Source organism: Tribolium castaneum, chromosome 8, assembly GCF_031307605.1.
Source record: "Tribolium castaneum strain GA2 chromosome 8, icTriCast1.1, whole genome shotgun sequence".
Classification (NCBI taxonomy): domain Eukaryota; kingdom Metazoa; phylum Arthropoda; class Insecta; order Coleoptera; family Tenebrionidae; genus Tribolium; species Tribolium castaneum.
The window spans coordinates 13008705-13025504 of record NC_087401.1 but is presented as its reverse complement, the minus strand read 5'-3'; the positions used below and the strand labels follow the sequence as shown (position 1 = coordinate 13025504).

Sequence of the window (16800 nt, the reverse complement as noted above, 5' to 3'; positions counted from 1 at the left end):
TTTCTCTAATTTTACAGTTTTTTTCTAAATTTATTACTTGCCAAAATGTATAATTGCTAATATTATTATGATGCTTTTCCTATTAAAAACAAAAAACAAAATTAAATACATCTTATCACAAATTAATCACTATGAAATTAAAGTGAAGCAATTTTGCCTTCTAGTAGGTCTTACATAATTTTTTAATCACTACCTACTTTTTTATTTTCTAATATTTCTGTTTCTTATATTGAAAAGAAATATTAAAAAAATACTATTTTTTGGAGATAATTAATATTGATTCATTAATTAATATAATACGTCTTAAAAAATTCGGAAAATTCTGATTTAACTTAGCATACGTATAATATAATTTATAGTATATAATGCCTCATTATGTTATTATATACTACAATATTTTTCACAAATTTTGATTTTTTTGGGATTTATAAGAAAGTAATTGCTATGTTACGTAAAGGTGTATAAAACATTTTTTTCAACATTTATTAATTTTAAAGAAATTTGAAAAAAATTTGATGAGTTTTTAAATAATAATTCTAATATGGAAACTAAATAATAATAATAATAATAATAATAATAATAATACAGCGAATCTCACCGTCTATTTTAATTTTACTATTTTGTGTTTATTTTATTTCATTTCTTTCAATTTTGTTTTATTTATTTTTTTACTTTATAACTATATAATATATTATTATAATTATAAATATTTCTTGATCTTTGAAGTAAAATAAAAATGTATTACATTTGGTTTTTAATTCGGATTTTCGAAAGTGGTGGGGATTATTATTGGATTATTTAAGCGAAATTTTTACTTTATATTTACACACATTTAGGGAAGAGGGTTTAATAAAAAATACAGTGGATTTTATAATAAATTTTATTAAAAAAAATTGGTGAGTTGTCTACTGAATTATTTCGATTATTTATAGCCAAATTATTTTGGCTACGATACTTCATTTTAAATTTCCAGAAACAATTATTTTGATATGTGTTTTTAACTGACGTTGATGAATAATATCTACAAGAGTTTAATTAATTATTTCCTAGTTACATTTATTAGAGCATTTAGATTTTGATTGAATAGTAATTGTCTTTTTCTTTTCTCTAATTTTACAATTTTTTTCTAAATTTGAACAAAATATTAATAATAATTAAAATTATTATTTATTGGTATCTACTTTTTTTATTTTCTAATATTTCTGTTTCTTATATTGAAAAAAAATATTAAAAAAATACTATTTTTTGGAGATAATTAATATTCATTCATTAATTAATATAATACGTCTTAAAAAATTCGGAAAATTCTGATTTAACTTAGCATACGTATAATATAATATATAGTATATAATGCCTCATTATGTTATTATATACTACAATATTTTTCACAAATTTTGATTTTTTTGGGATTTATAAGAAAGTAATTGCTATGTTACGTGAATGTGTATAAAACATTTTTTTCAACATTTATAAATTTTAAAGAAATTTGAAAAAAATTTGATGAGTTTTTAAATAATAATTCTAATATGGAAACTAAATAATAATAATAATACAGCGAATCTCACCGTCTATTATGTCAAATTCCTTTCTTACATTTTCTGTGATTTAATTTAATTATTTTGTGTTTATTTTATTTCATTTCTTTCAATTTTGTTTTATTTATTTTTTTACTTTATAATTATATAATATATTATTATAATTATAAATATTTCTTGATCTTTGAAGTAAAATAAAAATGTATTACATTTGGTTTTTGACTCGGATTTTCGAAAGTGGTGGGGATTATTATTGGATTACTTAAGCGAAATTTTTACTTTATATGTACACACATTTAGGGAAGAGGGTTTAATAAAAAATACAGTGGTTTTTTATAATAAATTTTATTAAAAAAAATTGGTGAGTTGTCTACTGAATTATTTCGATTATTTATAGCCAAATTATTTTGGCTACGACACTTCATTTTAAATTTCCAGAAACAATTATTTTGATAAGTGTTTTTAACTGACGTTGATGAATAATATCTAGAAGAGTTTAATTAATTATTTCCTAGTTACATTTATTAGAGCATTTAGATTTTTATTGAATAGTAATTGTCTTTTTCTTTTCTCTAATTTTACAATTTTTTTCTAAATTTGAACAAAATATTAATAATAATGTGTGTTACTTGCCAAAATGTATAATTGCTAATATTATTATGATGCTTTTCCGATTAAAAACAAAAAACAGAATTAAATACATCTTATCACAAATTAATCACTATGAAATTAAAGTGAAGCAATTTTGCCTTCTAGTAGGTCTTACATAATTTTTTAATCATTACTGAAAGCAATTTGGATTTAAAATTGTTATTTATTGGTATCTACTTTTTTATTTTCTAATATTTCTGTTTCTTATATTGAAAAGAAATATTAAAAAAATACTATTTTTTGGAGATAATTAATATTCATTCATTAATTAATATAATACGTCTTAAAAAATTCGGAAAATTCTGATTTAACTTAGCATACGTATAATATAATATATAGTATATAATGCCTCATTATGTTATTATATACTACAATATTTTTCACAAATTTTGATTTTTTTGGGATTTATAAGAAAGTAATTGCTATGTTACGTAAAGGTGTATAAAACATTTTTTTCAACATTTATAAATTTTAAAGAAATTTGAAAAAAATTTGATGAGTTTTTAAATAATAATTCTAATATGGAAACTAAATAATAATAATAATACAGCGAATCTCACCGTCTATTATGTCAAATTCCTTTCTTACATTTTCTGTGATTTAATTTAATTATTTTGTGTTTATTTTATTTCATTTCTTTCAATTTTGTTTTATTTATTTTTTTACTTTATAATTATATAATATATTATTATAATTATAAATATTTCTTGATCTTTGAAGTAAAATAAAAATGTATTACATTTGGTTTTTGATTCGGATTTTCGAAAGTGGTGGGGATTATTATTGGATTACTTAAGCGAAATTTTTACTTTATATGTACACACATTTAGGGAAGAGGGTTTAATAAAAAATACAGTGGTTTTTATAATAAATTTTATTAAAAAAAAATTGGTGAGTTGTCTACTGAATTATTTCGATTCTTTATAGCCAAATTATTGTGGCTACGATACTTCATTTTAAATTTCCAGAAACAATTATTTTGATAAGTGTTTTTAACTGACGTTGATGAATAATATCTACAAGAGTTTAATTAATTATTTCCTAGTTACATTTATTAGAGCATTTAGATTTTGATTGAGCAGTAATTGTCTTTTTCTTTTCTCTAATTTTACAGTTTTTTTCTAAATTTGTTACTTGCCAAAATGTATAATTGCTAATATTATTATGATGCTTTTCCTATTAAAAACAAAAAACAAAATTAAATACATCTTATCATAAATTAATCACTATGAAATTAAAGTGAAGCAATTTTGCCTTCTAGTGGGTCTTACATAATTTTTTAATCACTACCTACTTTTTTTATTTTTTAATATTTCTGTTTCTTATATTGAAAAAATATATTAATAAAATACAATCTTTGGAGATAATTAATATTCATTCATTAATTAGTATAATACGTCTTAAAAAATTCGGAAAATTCTGATTTAACTTAGCATACGTATAATATAATATATAGTATATAATGCCTCATTATGTTATTATATACTACAATATTTTTCACAAATTTTGATTTTTTTGGGATTTATAAGAAAGTAATTGCTATGTTACGTAAAGGTGTATAAAACATTTTTTTCAACATTTATTAATTTTAAAGAAATTTGAAAAAAATTTGATGAGTTTTTAAATAATAATTCTAATATGGAAACTAAATAATAATAATAATAATACAGCGAATCTCACCGTCTATTATGTCAAATTCCTTTCATACATTTTCTGTGATTTAATTTTATTATTTTGTGTTTATTTTATTTTATTTCTTTCAATTTTGTTTTATTTATTTTTTACTTTATAATTATATAATATATTATTATAATTATAAATATTTCTTTATCTTTGAAGTAAAATAAAAATGTATTACATGTCTGTATGTGCGATATTAATAAAAGAAAACACAAATACATAACAAAACTAAAATAATATTAATATTCACATTTCTGAAAGTTTGGGAAGCTTTTTATTCCAAAATTTGCCACTTACATGTCTTTTTTGAAAATGTTACATTTTTACCATAACACTATTTATGACGCAAAAGTTTTTTGAATATTTTTTATTTTTCTGATATATTTTTCACAATTAATTTATATTTTTTTTATTAAACTTTTTTGTTCTTGCCAAAGTTCTTGCTTTATTTTACTACAAGAGGCTATAGTTTATATATTTTTAAATCATTTCTATGAAAACATCTCGGAAGATACTTAAAAATATAATATCTAAACACAAAAAAATAATAAAAAATAATCATCGCATTCAAAATAAGGCATTAATAGAGAGATAAAACCTTTATGTTTCTTAAACTTGACAGAAGAATAAAAATGAATACCAAATAAGTATCAGACACGGTAAATACAAATCTTGCTTGGCATTTGATAAAAGAAAAAAACATGACGTCAAAATGTAGCATTTTCAAAAATAAAATTGACTTATTACTTATTTATTTAATTTTTGTTTGATTTTTTTTATTAACTACACATGTTTTTCCCTAATCTCACCAAATTTTTAAATTAACATAAAGTGTACCTTCAGATACTTTTATTATTTAGAGTAAAACGTTTTTATTAACGTCATATTTAACATTTCGACACATTTCTGTCTGTCACTTGCTACAGTATTTAATTATTATGATGCTTTTCCTATTATAAAACAAAAAACAAAGTTGATATCACGAATATTATCAGAATTAATTAATATGAAATTAATTGGAGGCAGCTGGAGGGTCTTACATAATTTTTACCACTTTTGTGCTTGGTTTTAAAGCAATTGAATTTTTGTGTTTTCTTTGAAAAATTGAATTTTTTAATTTGTTTTCAATTTCTTGTTCGTATTTTTACCGCAATCCAGATTTTATTTTGCTTTGATTTTTTTTGATTTTTTCAGAAATTATTTAGTGTTTTTATTTGTAATATTATTTTTACGATTTCCTTTGATTCCTTCTGGATTTGTTGTATTTTAAGATTTTTTTTCAATTCTTCTTTACTTTTTACTGTTACATATGTGCTTTTTTATTTCATATTTTGTTGTATTTTAATTGGTCTTGGACGTAATTCACACATTTTTCGGGCTTTTCAGTTTATTATTAAGCCCGATATTGATTTCGCATATTATATAAAATATTTCTACGAATTGTGCGATAAGAACGTAAGGTTAAGGTCATTGTTATTAATCTTCAAGACACAGGTTGGAGGTTGATTCGTGTGATTAATTTCATAGCGAATTGTTGATAACACAATTATATTAGTAAGGATTTGAAAAAACAAATTACAAAATACGGAAAACGTGAAATTTGGGTCATTGTACGCAAGAAATTCGGAAAATGGTTTATTTATCTTGCGAATACAAGAAGAGAGGCAGTTAAGAGATCATTTACTCGACCCTCGATAACGATATGATTCTTGTTTGTCAGTAAGAATTATTTACAACGGATGAAACAATGACTCTGTTCAGGTGGACTTTAAGATCGAAAATATTGACTCGGATAAAGTAATCTGGCCGATGGAGCCGTTTCGTGACTAATTTGAATCCGCGTTTTATCTTTGAAGAAAGTTTTCAACGCCTTATCGCGAAATTATGTAAATTTCTGCCTGATGATAACAGCTTGGGGAAAATTCCATCGGAAGGGCCGACAAGTAATCTTCCAATTAGCGTCCCTTTGTTTTCTCATATGGACAGGAAATTTGTTTAATTGGACAAACGCTGCGACAATTTCACAGTCTTATCAAATTAGAGAAAAACACAAATGAATTATGTGGTAATAAAGAGGCGATAGCAGCTTTATTGTTGTTGTTGTGATTTGAAAAGCCATAAAAAGTGGCACATTGTTGTTGCTAATGCGGAAGAGGTGCTCTTGAAACAACTAAAAATAAATCAGAACGGCTTTATTTATACCGATTTATTAATAAATGATCAGGGGTCACTCGAATTATGAATTACATTTTTCGCTGTTGTTGTATTACATCTCGATTGCCATCGAATCCGGCTTGGGACGATTATTTTGTGGTTTTTATCGCGCGGCGATAGCAGGGGTCAAATGGAAAAAGGAAACTTGTCGAGAAAATTCAGGTTGCAAGCAAACACGCTTATCTTATTTATTGTTTTATTGTTGATCGGTGGTCCTTGAACCAGAGAGAACGATCGGAAATTATTTATTTGAGTAAATAGGGAAAATGATTTAAATTCCAAACGACTGTTTAAATATTTGAGCGCTTGATCACTGAACGAAGGTCGATGATTTTTCCTATAATTAAGCCGGAGTCACTGGAGAAAATCAATCGGCCTTGAAAAATGCGATACAAGTGTCGTGAACTTTACCATAATGCAAAAAGTAGTTTACGTAAAGTGATAAGATTGAAAAAACAAAACCAAAGTTTTATTTTTTTGCAACTGTTGCGTCATTTGCAAATTTTAGCGCAAATTTTAGAATGATCTGTTTTTATTGTTTATCACGTTGATCACAACTTTGAAAAGAAAAATCCAGAAGTGGAATTCATTTCGCGTAAATAATAACAGTGGAAATTATTATTATTCGATAACTAATTGCAGGAACAAGGTACAAGTCGCTTCAGTTTGTGTGAAATGCTTAACGTAAACAAGAGATAAAATCTGGGATCAATAAATTAATTCTTTGAATTTGTAGTGGAAAGTTATCACTTTTCCGTCATAAATTTAATTTTGTTTACAAAATATTCGTATTTGTGTGACACAGAAAAGCAGACGAAATTGTCAAATAATCAGCCAAATTAAACAATTTCATTGAACTGATAAAAACAAAAAAATCAACTAGCGCTAGTTGACTTGTATGGTAAGGCGACTCCATACGATGCAGACGTGTATTTTGGGTTGCATTCTAGTATGGTCAAACAAATAGTTGTTTTTTTGAGTGATCTTGGGCCTTTTTTAGTTGTTGACTTTTAGGAAAACAGTCAAATTTGTAAGATTCTACCTTGATTTTTAAGACGCCAAATGTCCTGGCCCAGAAGTAACAATTTATACTTTATATGATCAAAAATTTTCACTCGCTGTAGTTTATTTTTGTGCTAAATTACATAAAAGGTAATGAAAAACACATTTTTTTTTTATTTTTCGTTAAAAATGTATTTCCCTGAAATAATTAATAATTTATGAAGGAATTTATTACATATGTTGTATTTTATGTAGTAAAACAAAAATTTCTAAAACAATTCAAATATTAATTTTACAGGTTTTATACCGGGTGTCGAAGCGAGTCCATTATTGGTCTGTCAGAAATGAGCTTTAATAATAACTTATGCTTTTTTAATGGAAAATTTTAAATTTTATTGAATTTTTAGCCGTAGTTTTTAATACTGAAGATTTTGAACTAAAATTGGATTGGTCGATTTTGCTTAGTTTTTAAAATAATTTGAATAAAAAAAATACACAAAAAAAATTTAGAAAACAAATATAGTGTTTACCTTCAAATACACTATTATTTAGATTAAAACTTTCCTAGTAACCTCATGTTCTAAGAATTTTGACACATTTATGTCTGTCACTTGCTACAGTATTTAATTATTGTGATGCTTTCGCGATTAATAGTAATCACTATTTTTTTCCGATTTTTTATTATTATATTTGTGTATTTTTGGGTATTTTTTAAATTTGTTTTTATTTTTTTGGGGATTCATTTATTGAAAATAATTCAAATAATTTAAATCATTTGGATGGGTAAGGATCAAAATAGTTCAATTTTTTCGAATAGTTTAGCTGTAATTGAGAAAATAAAAAAATTAAAAAAATGTTAAAAAATTCATAACTCAAAAACTAAAAGTCGTAGAGCAATGCGGTTTGTTCCACTGAATTCAGCGGTTCATTTTCAGTATTATACCAACTTTCACCGAGATCTAAAATTTTAAAATTTTTTGCTAAAAATTAAGATAGGTATTTTTTATAATGGAAAATTTTATTCAACAAAAAAATCAATAACTCAAAAACTAAAAGTCGTAGAGCAATGCGGTTTGTTCCATTGAATTCAGCGGCTCATTTTCTCTATTACACCAACTTTTAACGAGATCTAACATTTTAAAATTTTTTGCTAAAAATTAAGATAGGCATTTTCTATATAGTGGAAAATTTTATTCAACAAAACAATTCATAACTCAAAAACTAAAAGTTGTAGAGCAATGCAGTTTGTTCTATTGAATTCAGCGGCTCATTTTCTGTATTATATCAACTTTTACAAGATTTAAAATTTTGAATTTTTTTGCTTAAAATTTTTTTATTTTCAAAAAGGTGAAAAAAAATTTTTTAACTTTTTTTATCATAGTTTTTTTGACTTTTATATGCCTTTACATCCCTCTAGAGTTGAGAAAAACTCAAAAAAGTCCATTTGTTCGATTTTTTGATTTTTTCAATTTTTTTCGGGATTCAGGTCGATTTCGGGTACCTGGCTCATTTATCGAGCAATAACTCCGGAACTATTAGAGATAACCCTATGAAGTGTATTATCGTTGAAAAGCTCTTTTAATTATCTATCTTTCTCAAAAAAGATCATTGTTCTCCGACTTATAGTTTTCGAGAAAATTTATGTGTATTTGTAGTAAAATCAAAATTTTATAAAAAGATATTAATTTTAGATGTTTTGTACAGGATGTCCCAGCGAGTTGGAAAAGTTTATTATTGATCTTTATATAATTGAAAAATAATTATTTTTTGCAAAACACAGACTTATGTTTTTTTTAAGGGACATTTTAAATTTTTAAATTATCGATTCTGCTTTGTTTTTGAAAAAAATTAAAAATGTATAGAAAGGTAGGACCTTTACTGGTGAATGGAAAAAGTTTAATCTTAAATCTGTTCCAAGACTTATAACACTTGTTTAAACTATTTAAATATTCAAATACGCGGTTGTTCCAATATGGTGGATTTAGTTTACCAACTGAGCACAGGTGCCGCAACCATCATTGAGTTTAAGAGCCTCTCAAATTAAAAAAACTGGGATAATTCCATTGCATAAGGAACTTATCTGTTGGCCGTTAATTGATTAGTTAATGAGTTTTATTGCAGACTGGTTTTTTGATCCTTTTTTTTTTGAAAAATGATTCTAGTAACTTTGGTGTTGTCGGGTTTGTGGTTTCAAACCAACGTAATATGGCCGTCAAAAGTAGCAGTTCTGCTACATCATTGAGGCAAATAATTTAGCCAAAAATACCGTAAAGTGTTTACACCACAGCAGTGATAATTGCGAATTTAGTGAATTTGGACCTATCGGTGTAAAAAATCCGGCCGAGGATGAAGATAACAGTGCGAAATCTCTATCAAAAAAATTTCATTATTCACATTGAGCCGTCTAAAACGGTAGGCATTTTCCCCCCCGAAAATTCCTTTTAATCAAATTCCTTTCCAGGTCAAAGACTTAAAACAACAAATCGAAGCCGAAAAGGGCAAAGATTACCGATGGGACTACCAGAGACTAATCTACAGAGGTGAGCACACCGGCACCAAATCCCTCGTAAACAGCCTCCTTTTTAGGCAAAATCCTAAAAGATGAGGCACCACTATCGGAATACAACATCGACGAGGACAAATTTATCGTAATTATGGTCTCAAAACCCGACTCTGGCACCACCGAAGTGGCCAACAGTGGCGACAACTCCGCCACTCAACCCAGGTTTGTGCCCCCTTTGAGGGGCCTTTAGATGTTAAAACTTTGTCATAAAATCAATCAAAGGAGCGGTGTTTTAGAAATGAGTTAGAATTCAAACTTTTTTTAATAGAAAAACCTCTGTTTTATTGCATTTTTGGACGCAACTTTTAATATTAATGATTCTGGCCTAAATTTTTGCCAGCTTTTGAAATACTACATTTTTTTTATCAAATGTGTCTCACAAAAACTACGACAACTAGCGAAATAACGCCAATTTAAAGAATTTAAAGCTTCGTAAATTCTTGTTAAATTGATAAACAATAAAGTGTATAAAAAGGAATTTAAATTTAAATGTTAATTTTAGCCACAATGCATATTATTCATAAATACATATTGAACTTTTTACTGTAATAATGCCCTAGGCGTAAAACCATTAAGATCTTACTCAAAAAACATTTCTTCTGTGGAAGAAAATTATTCTTTCGCAGAAATTGACGCAAATATTTTTGGAAAATCTTTTTTTTAAACACTGCGTGGTTAATGCTTGAAAACAGTGCATTTTACAGAATTGAATGGACGAAATTTTTCGAGTGAAAATCGCAAAAATTACGTTTAATTTTCGTCAAATTTTGTTGATTCTTCGGTTTGGTTTAAAAAAAAAAATACGAGTATTTTCGTTTTTTGTTGAAAAATTTACCAAACATTAATTTTCGGTTTGCTTTAGCAATTGAGTTTTTAAACCTAAAATTTTAACCCAAAAGCAGAAGATGATTTTCGATTTGTTTAACGAAATTTAGCTCAAAAATGAGCTAAATCGAGAGGAACTAACACCTGTTTTTATTTATTTTGTGATTTTTAGGTGTGTTTTGGCAAGTTCTTGTAAAATAAATTATCTTGACTTGGAAAAAGATACGATTTTTCATTCAGTTTTAGGTGAATTTAAAAAAAATCTAGTTTTTACCTCAACCAGACTTGGGGAAGGTTAAAATAACACCCATTTGGTCACTTTTCGGTGTGTTATTAATAAAATTTTGCAAAATAACTGCATTTTTGAATGAAAAATGTGCTCAAAATGGCACAAATAAGATTATTTTGAATCTAAATTAGTGATTTTTCGTACTTTTGTAGCGAAGTCTCCGAAAAAAAAAACTGAGATTTTACCTCTAAAACGTACTTAAACGTTCAAGAAAGACGTAAATAACATTATTTTTCTTTAAAATTGATTGTTGAAAAAGTTCTTGCGCAATAAATTAATCTGTGGTTGAAATTATCTGATTTTTAATCTACTTTCAGCATTTTTTTTTAAGAAAGAACTTTGTTTTTGTTTTAGGAATGTATTTAAAAATTCGAGTTTTTAAACCTAAAATTTTAACCCAGAAGCAGAACATGATTTTCGATTTGTTTAACGAAATTTAGCTCAAAAATGAGCTAAATCGAGAGAAACTAACACCTGTTTTTATTTATTTTGTGATTTTTAGGTGTGTTTTGGCAAGTTCTTGTAAAATAAATTAATCTTGACTTGGAAAAAGATACGATTTTTCATTCAGTTTTAGGTGAATTTAAAAAAAATCTAGTTTTTACCTCAACCAGACTTGGGGAAGGTTAAAATAACACCCATTTGGTCACTTTTCGGTGTGTTATTAATGAAATTTTGCAAAATAACTGCATTTTTGAATGAAAAATGTGCTCAAAATGGCACAAATAAGATTATTTTGAATCTAAATTAGTGATTTTTCGTACTTTTGTAGCGAAGTCTCCGAAAAAAAACTGTGATTTTACCTCTAAAACGTACTTAAACGTTCAAGAAAGACGTAAATAACATTATTTTTCTTTAAAATTGATTGTTGAAAAAGTTCTTGCGCAATAAATTAATCTGTGGTTGAAATTATCTGATTTTTAATTTACTTTCAGCATTTTTTTTAAGAAAGAACTTTGTTTTTGTTTTAGGAATGTATTTAAAAATTCGAAAATCGTAGAATTTATTTACTTTTCGGTGTAACTTTGTGAAATTTCGGTGTTTTTTTTTTTAATTTTGAGAGTTGTTTTCTCATTATAGATATAAATATAAAGAATATAAATTCAAACACATGCTTATTTGCTCGAAAAATATAAAAATAACATTTTTTTTACAAAATTTTAGTTTTTGGGCTTATTTTTGAAGAAATTTTGCGTAATAACGAGCTAATTCTAGTGATACAATCAAATAAAACTTTACTATGATTTTGTAAAATGAAGTTCAGATGCACTAAATCGTATGAAATAAGCTAAAATAGCATCAATTTGAATCAAATTTTGTGATTTAAAGCGAAATTAATCGAAAAAGTTTTGTTTTGTCCTTAAAAAAATGTGCTTAAACTCTCGTAAAAGACAAAAATAATATAATTTTCGACCTGTTTTAGTGATAATACACCTACTCTTAACGAGATTTGTCGAAATAATTAAGCTAGAAAAAATGGGCTAAACACTGAAAAAAAAACAAAAATTATGAGTATGTAGTGTTGGACTTGAGTTGGCGTTTTTTGGTAATTTCTGGCGAAATCTTGCATAAAAGTTGAGTTTTATAAACATTTTGACCAAAATTTAAAAAAAAATGTACAATTGCGAACAAAAAATGTGGCACACTTTTGTCATTTCTTTGTCAAAAGTTTTTCGTTTATATATATCGAGTTTAATCATAAGCTAAATTAAGTTTTCGATTTAATTTCGTGATTTTTCAGCTAAGAGGTTGGAAAAGATATGAATTTATTTTTATTTTTTTAACAAAAACAATTTTTTGAATTTGCACAAAAATGAACTTTTTCTAGGTTTATCGACGTTTTTTGCCAAATCTTATAAAATAAATGACTATGTGATTTAAAAATGAATTAAACCGAGTGGAAATTTTCAAACAAATTTTTTTTAATCATTTCTTAAAGTGTCGAAACGTGGCGATGACATTTGTTTTATTTGTCTTTTGTCCTAATCAACCATTTCCAACAAAAAAAATACATTTATTTCAATGAATCTTAACGAAATGTCGTACTTCTCTAAATTAGTTTATGCACGCGTCATTTTCATTTTGGGTGACTGTACCTACTCCCACAAAAAAGTTTGTGATTTTTTTTCACTTTCATTTTTTTATTATTATTTTATTCTTTGACACTGTCAAACTTTACGACTTTTCTCCAATCGGTTCACGATTGTTTTAAATTCTCAGCAGGCGTAGATATATTTTTGTTAGGTTGGCCTCAGGTACTGTCTTTATGACGTTGTCTTGTCAAAAATTCGCTGTGTTGTCAGTTCTACTGCTTATTAATTTATAATGTCGAAAATAATTTCTGTTGATAAGAAAGTGCGTATCAAAAAATGCTTTGAAGGATGCAAAAAAGACAGACCCGACTTTTTTACCTAATGATAATGAGTAGAATAGCAATAAAAACGTATTCAATTATTTATTTAAAAAACGAAGCAAACTGACAACAGTCCTTGGTTGTCATCAATTATAACCCAAAATAAATTTCTTATGACAACTCACAGTACTGCCAAATAAAATGTCAGATTTTCATAGATAGTCCGAATTTAAAACAATCGTGAACGGTGTATAATATTAAATGAACATATAACTCCAGAATTGTTTAAAACACGAACGAGCTGTAGAGTTGTGTAGAGAAAAGTGCAAATTTGTGGATATTTTCTATGTTATGGGCAGATTTTTAGCAAAATCTGCAATTTTCTCGATAATTACTAGTCACAACAAGATGAGTTTTATTTTAATTGTTGCAAAATTAAACGTACTTTCTAGTGGTACCAAACATACGGGGCTAAGACCAATAGTTTTCAGAGTTATTTCAAATGACGAAAATATTTTTTTTATATTTTTTTGCCTGCAGCCTCTCGATTTTCATTTATTGCAGATTCTTACGCTTTTTAAATCGTTTCGTGTGAATGATAGTTTTTAGTCAAAGGCTTAGGGCTAAAGAAAAATCTTACTTATTTATTCATAATACTAAGTATATTACTTAGTATTATATATTACTTATATGTAAGTAAGTTGTGCCAACTGTTGGCATTTCTCAATACGAAAAGTCATATTATTTTTAACAGATTTAGAGCAATTTTAAGCCTGGTTGAGTTTAATTTGACGAATAAAATGTTGTATTCAACTCTTTTTCATGTCGACGCTGGTTACGGACTCCCCATTTTCATTTTGGTTGACTGTACCTAATCCATAAGAGTTTGCTATGAATCTTATGATTATTTTTTGTCTTGATTTTATTCTTTAAATTTGTTGTAATAGCGCGACACCTGCGGCAGCCCCCGCCCCGGCGGCCCCCGCAGCCCCAGCCCCCGTGGCCCCGGCCTCTAATCTGAGCAGCGAAGCGGAATCGGCCCTCCTCATGGGCGAGGAGTACGAAAACATGGTCCAGAACATCGTCGACATGGGCTACCCCCGCGACCAAGTGGAGCAAGCCCTGCGCGCCAGCTACAACAACCCCGACCGGGCAGTGGAGTACCTCATCAACGGCATCCCGGCCATGGGCGAGGACCAGGAGGCGGCCCCCAGCATGTCGGGCATCGACGAACGGCAATCCGACGCCAGTGACCCCCTTGCCTTCCTGCGCAGCCAACCGCAGTTCCAGCAAATGAAACAGGTTGTCCAACAAAATCCGCAGCTTTTGAACGCCGTTTTGCAACAATTGGGACAGACGAATCCCGCACTCTTGAATTTGATTTCACAAAATCAGGAATCTTTCGTCAGACTGCTCAACGAACCGTCGGCGGGGGCAGCCCCCGCCGCCACGGGCAATGCGCCCCCAGGTGGGACATTTTTTCTACAGGGTGTATACTCATTGGCGGATAAGGTCTTCGGTGCAGGGGCCGGTTGATACTGACATTTTTTTATTAGGTTGGCAATTTCATTAAATTTTTAAACCCTGGTTTTTAGTAGTATATTAAAAAATAAGTTTTATAAGACCAGTCTTGAAGCAAAGATGCGTGGCGTCAGCCACGAGTTATTTGAAAGAATGTGGTATTATATGCGCTGTTTTGTATACACCCTTACACCCTGTACAGGGTGCCACACTTTGGATCTCCGAAATTAAGAGGTTTAGAGTTTTTTGAAAAAATAATTTTGGTCAAAACCTCATCCCGCTATCGTTTTTTGTTTTCAACTTATAAACAGAAGTTGACATTTTAGTGAAATCTTAAAAAAATTATATCTTCCTTATTAGAAATGATACACTTTTGAAACAAAGACGTTATACAGGCACTTTTTACAAAGAATTTAATAATGTTGTCAGCAATTTTTTTTAATCATTCGTTTAGCTGTAATAACAAAGTTTTATTTTTTAAATGAGCATCATAGTTGGCTATGACATTTTCGAAAAGCTTATTTTTTCTGAACTAAAAACAGTATAAATATAGTTTGATATTTTTGTATATTTTTGATAAAAAATATATTTAAAATATTTGAAAGTAGTTGGCCATGGAAAAATTATTTCACATAAAAGGTGTGAATAATCTAGAAATTTTGTGAACGGTTATTAAAATAAAAAATGTGAAATTATAAAAATAAGCTATGTTAAAGTTATTTTCAATTGAACAAATATACGAGCGTCGCAGATTTTAATTACATAAAAAATGTGCAGAAAATTGCAAACGATGTGTCACTACCACTTGATGACACTTTTTTATGATTTAATGAAGTGCAATGGAGGTGACTTGATTGTGTATTTTTTAACGCAGATGGAATTTGATTTTGGTGTTTGGATTAACATTTTTTTGTAAAATAAAATTTTATTGATACGCAATCATACAATTAATAAGATTTTTCTTCTTCCGACATTTCTTGTTTAAAATTGGAAAATAGAATGACAACGTGAGCTTGCCATTTTGAATATAAAAACAAATAATTTGCAAAATTGCAAAAATTTGATCTAATGAAAATTTATTATGCTGTTTTTGAATTAATTAGGGTTTAAAAAATCATTAAATTATAAATACTTGTTGGGTAATACAATTTTCATAGTTTTAATTAAAAATCCAAAAATTTTTTTCATGGCCTACCATAAAGAAAAAGCGAATGTTTTATTTTTTTTTCTTAAATATTTAAAATTAATGTATTACACAAATAGGCATGTCAAATCAGAAAAAAATAAGCTTTTCAAAAATATCACAGCCGGCTATGATCCCCATTTAAAAAATTAAAATTTACGTTATTTCAGCTAAACGAATAGTTAAAATATTTTTGTTTCAAAAGTGTATCTTTTATAATAAGAAAGATATGATTTTTTTAAATTTCGCTAAAATGCCAACTTTTGTTTATAAGTCGAAAACAAAAAACGATAGCGAAATGCGGTTTTGACCAAAATTATTTTCTCAAAAAATGGACTCGATTTTCTCTAAACCTCTTAGTTTCGGAGAACCCTGTATACATGTATTTGAAAGCTAACGACGGTTTTAGCCCCCGTTGTCGCGCAAGGAGGCGGTGGTACTCCGCCCCAGGGAACGACGATTCAGTTCACCCCACAAGACAAAGACGCTATTGAGAGATTGAAGGCTTTGGGTTTTCCCGAACATCTAGTAGTCCAGGCGTACTTCGCGTGTGAAAAAAATGAAAATCTTGCGGCGAATTTTCTCCTGTCGCAGAATTTCGATGACTAACACGCTTTTTTTTTCAAGTTATGTTTCGCCTAATTTTGTCATTATTTTTAAAAATTGTACTTTCTAAATAAACGATGTGTTTATTGTACGTATTTCGCTTGTAAATAGGCTGTTGGTATAAAAAAACAAGTTTTTTTGGATTATTTTGTAATATACTTGGCAGTAATGGAATTGATTTATTTATTCTGATTCGCATTTTTTACAAGCTTATCTCATGTAATAATTAGAAGTACGATAATTAATAAAAAAAACAGTGCAATGTTTTGTAGTTTTTCCATTTTTCGTCGGGTTTAGCGACGTTTAAACGAACCGTCTTAGGTTTTCAGAGCAATGAATTTTAAAAAATTATTGAACTAATTTATACAGGGTGGCCCA

At 27.7% G+C, this 16800-nt stretch overlaps 1 protein-coding gene across 1 annotated transcript; it reads left to right on the top strand.

Moving 5' to 3' along the window:
• Positions 1–9250: 9250 nt before the first annotated feature.
• Positions 9251–16689, top strand: Rad23. The gene is made up of 5 exons (XM_969264.5): positions 9251–9494; positions 9544–9622; positions 9669–9807; positions 14060–14580; positions 16226–16689. Exons 1-5 carry the CDS (start codon positions 9429–9431, stop codon positions 16423–16425), a joined length of 1005 nt encoding a protein of 334 aa, XP_974357.1. The 5' UTR covers positions 9251–9428; the 3' UTR covers positions 16426–16689.
• The last annotated feature ends 111 nt before the right edge of the window (positions 16690–16800 follow it).

Excerpts from the sequence above, each read along its gene's own strand:
- Rad23 (XM_969264.5), top strand. The coding sequence starts at position 9,429 with ATGAAGATAACAGTGCGAAATCTCTATCAAAAAAATTTCATTATTCAC. Across the intron at positions 9,495-9,543 it reads ACATTGAGCCGTCTAAAACG|GTCAAAGACTTAAAACAACA; the intron begins GTAGGCATTTTC and ends ATTCCTTTCCAG. Across the intron at positions 14,581-16,225 it reads CACGGGCAATGCGCCCCCAG|CCCCCGTTGTCGCGCAAGGA; the intron begins GTGGGACATTTT and ends CGACGGTTTTAG.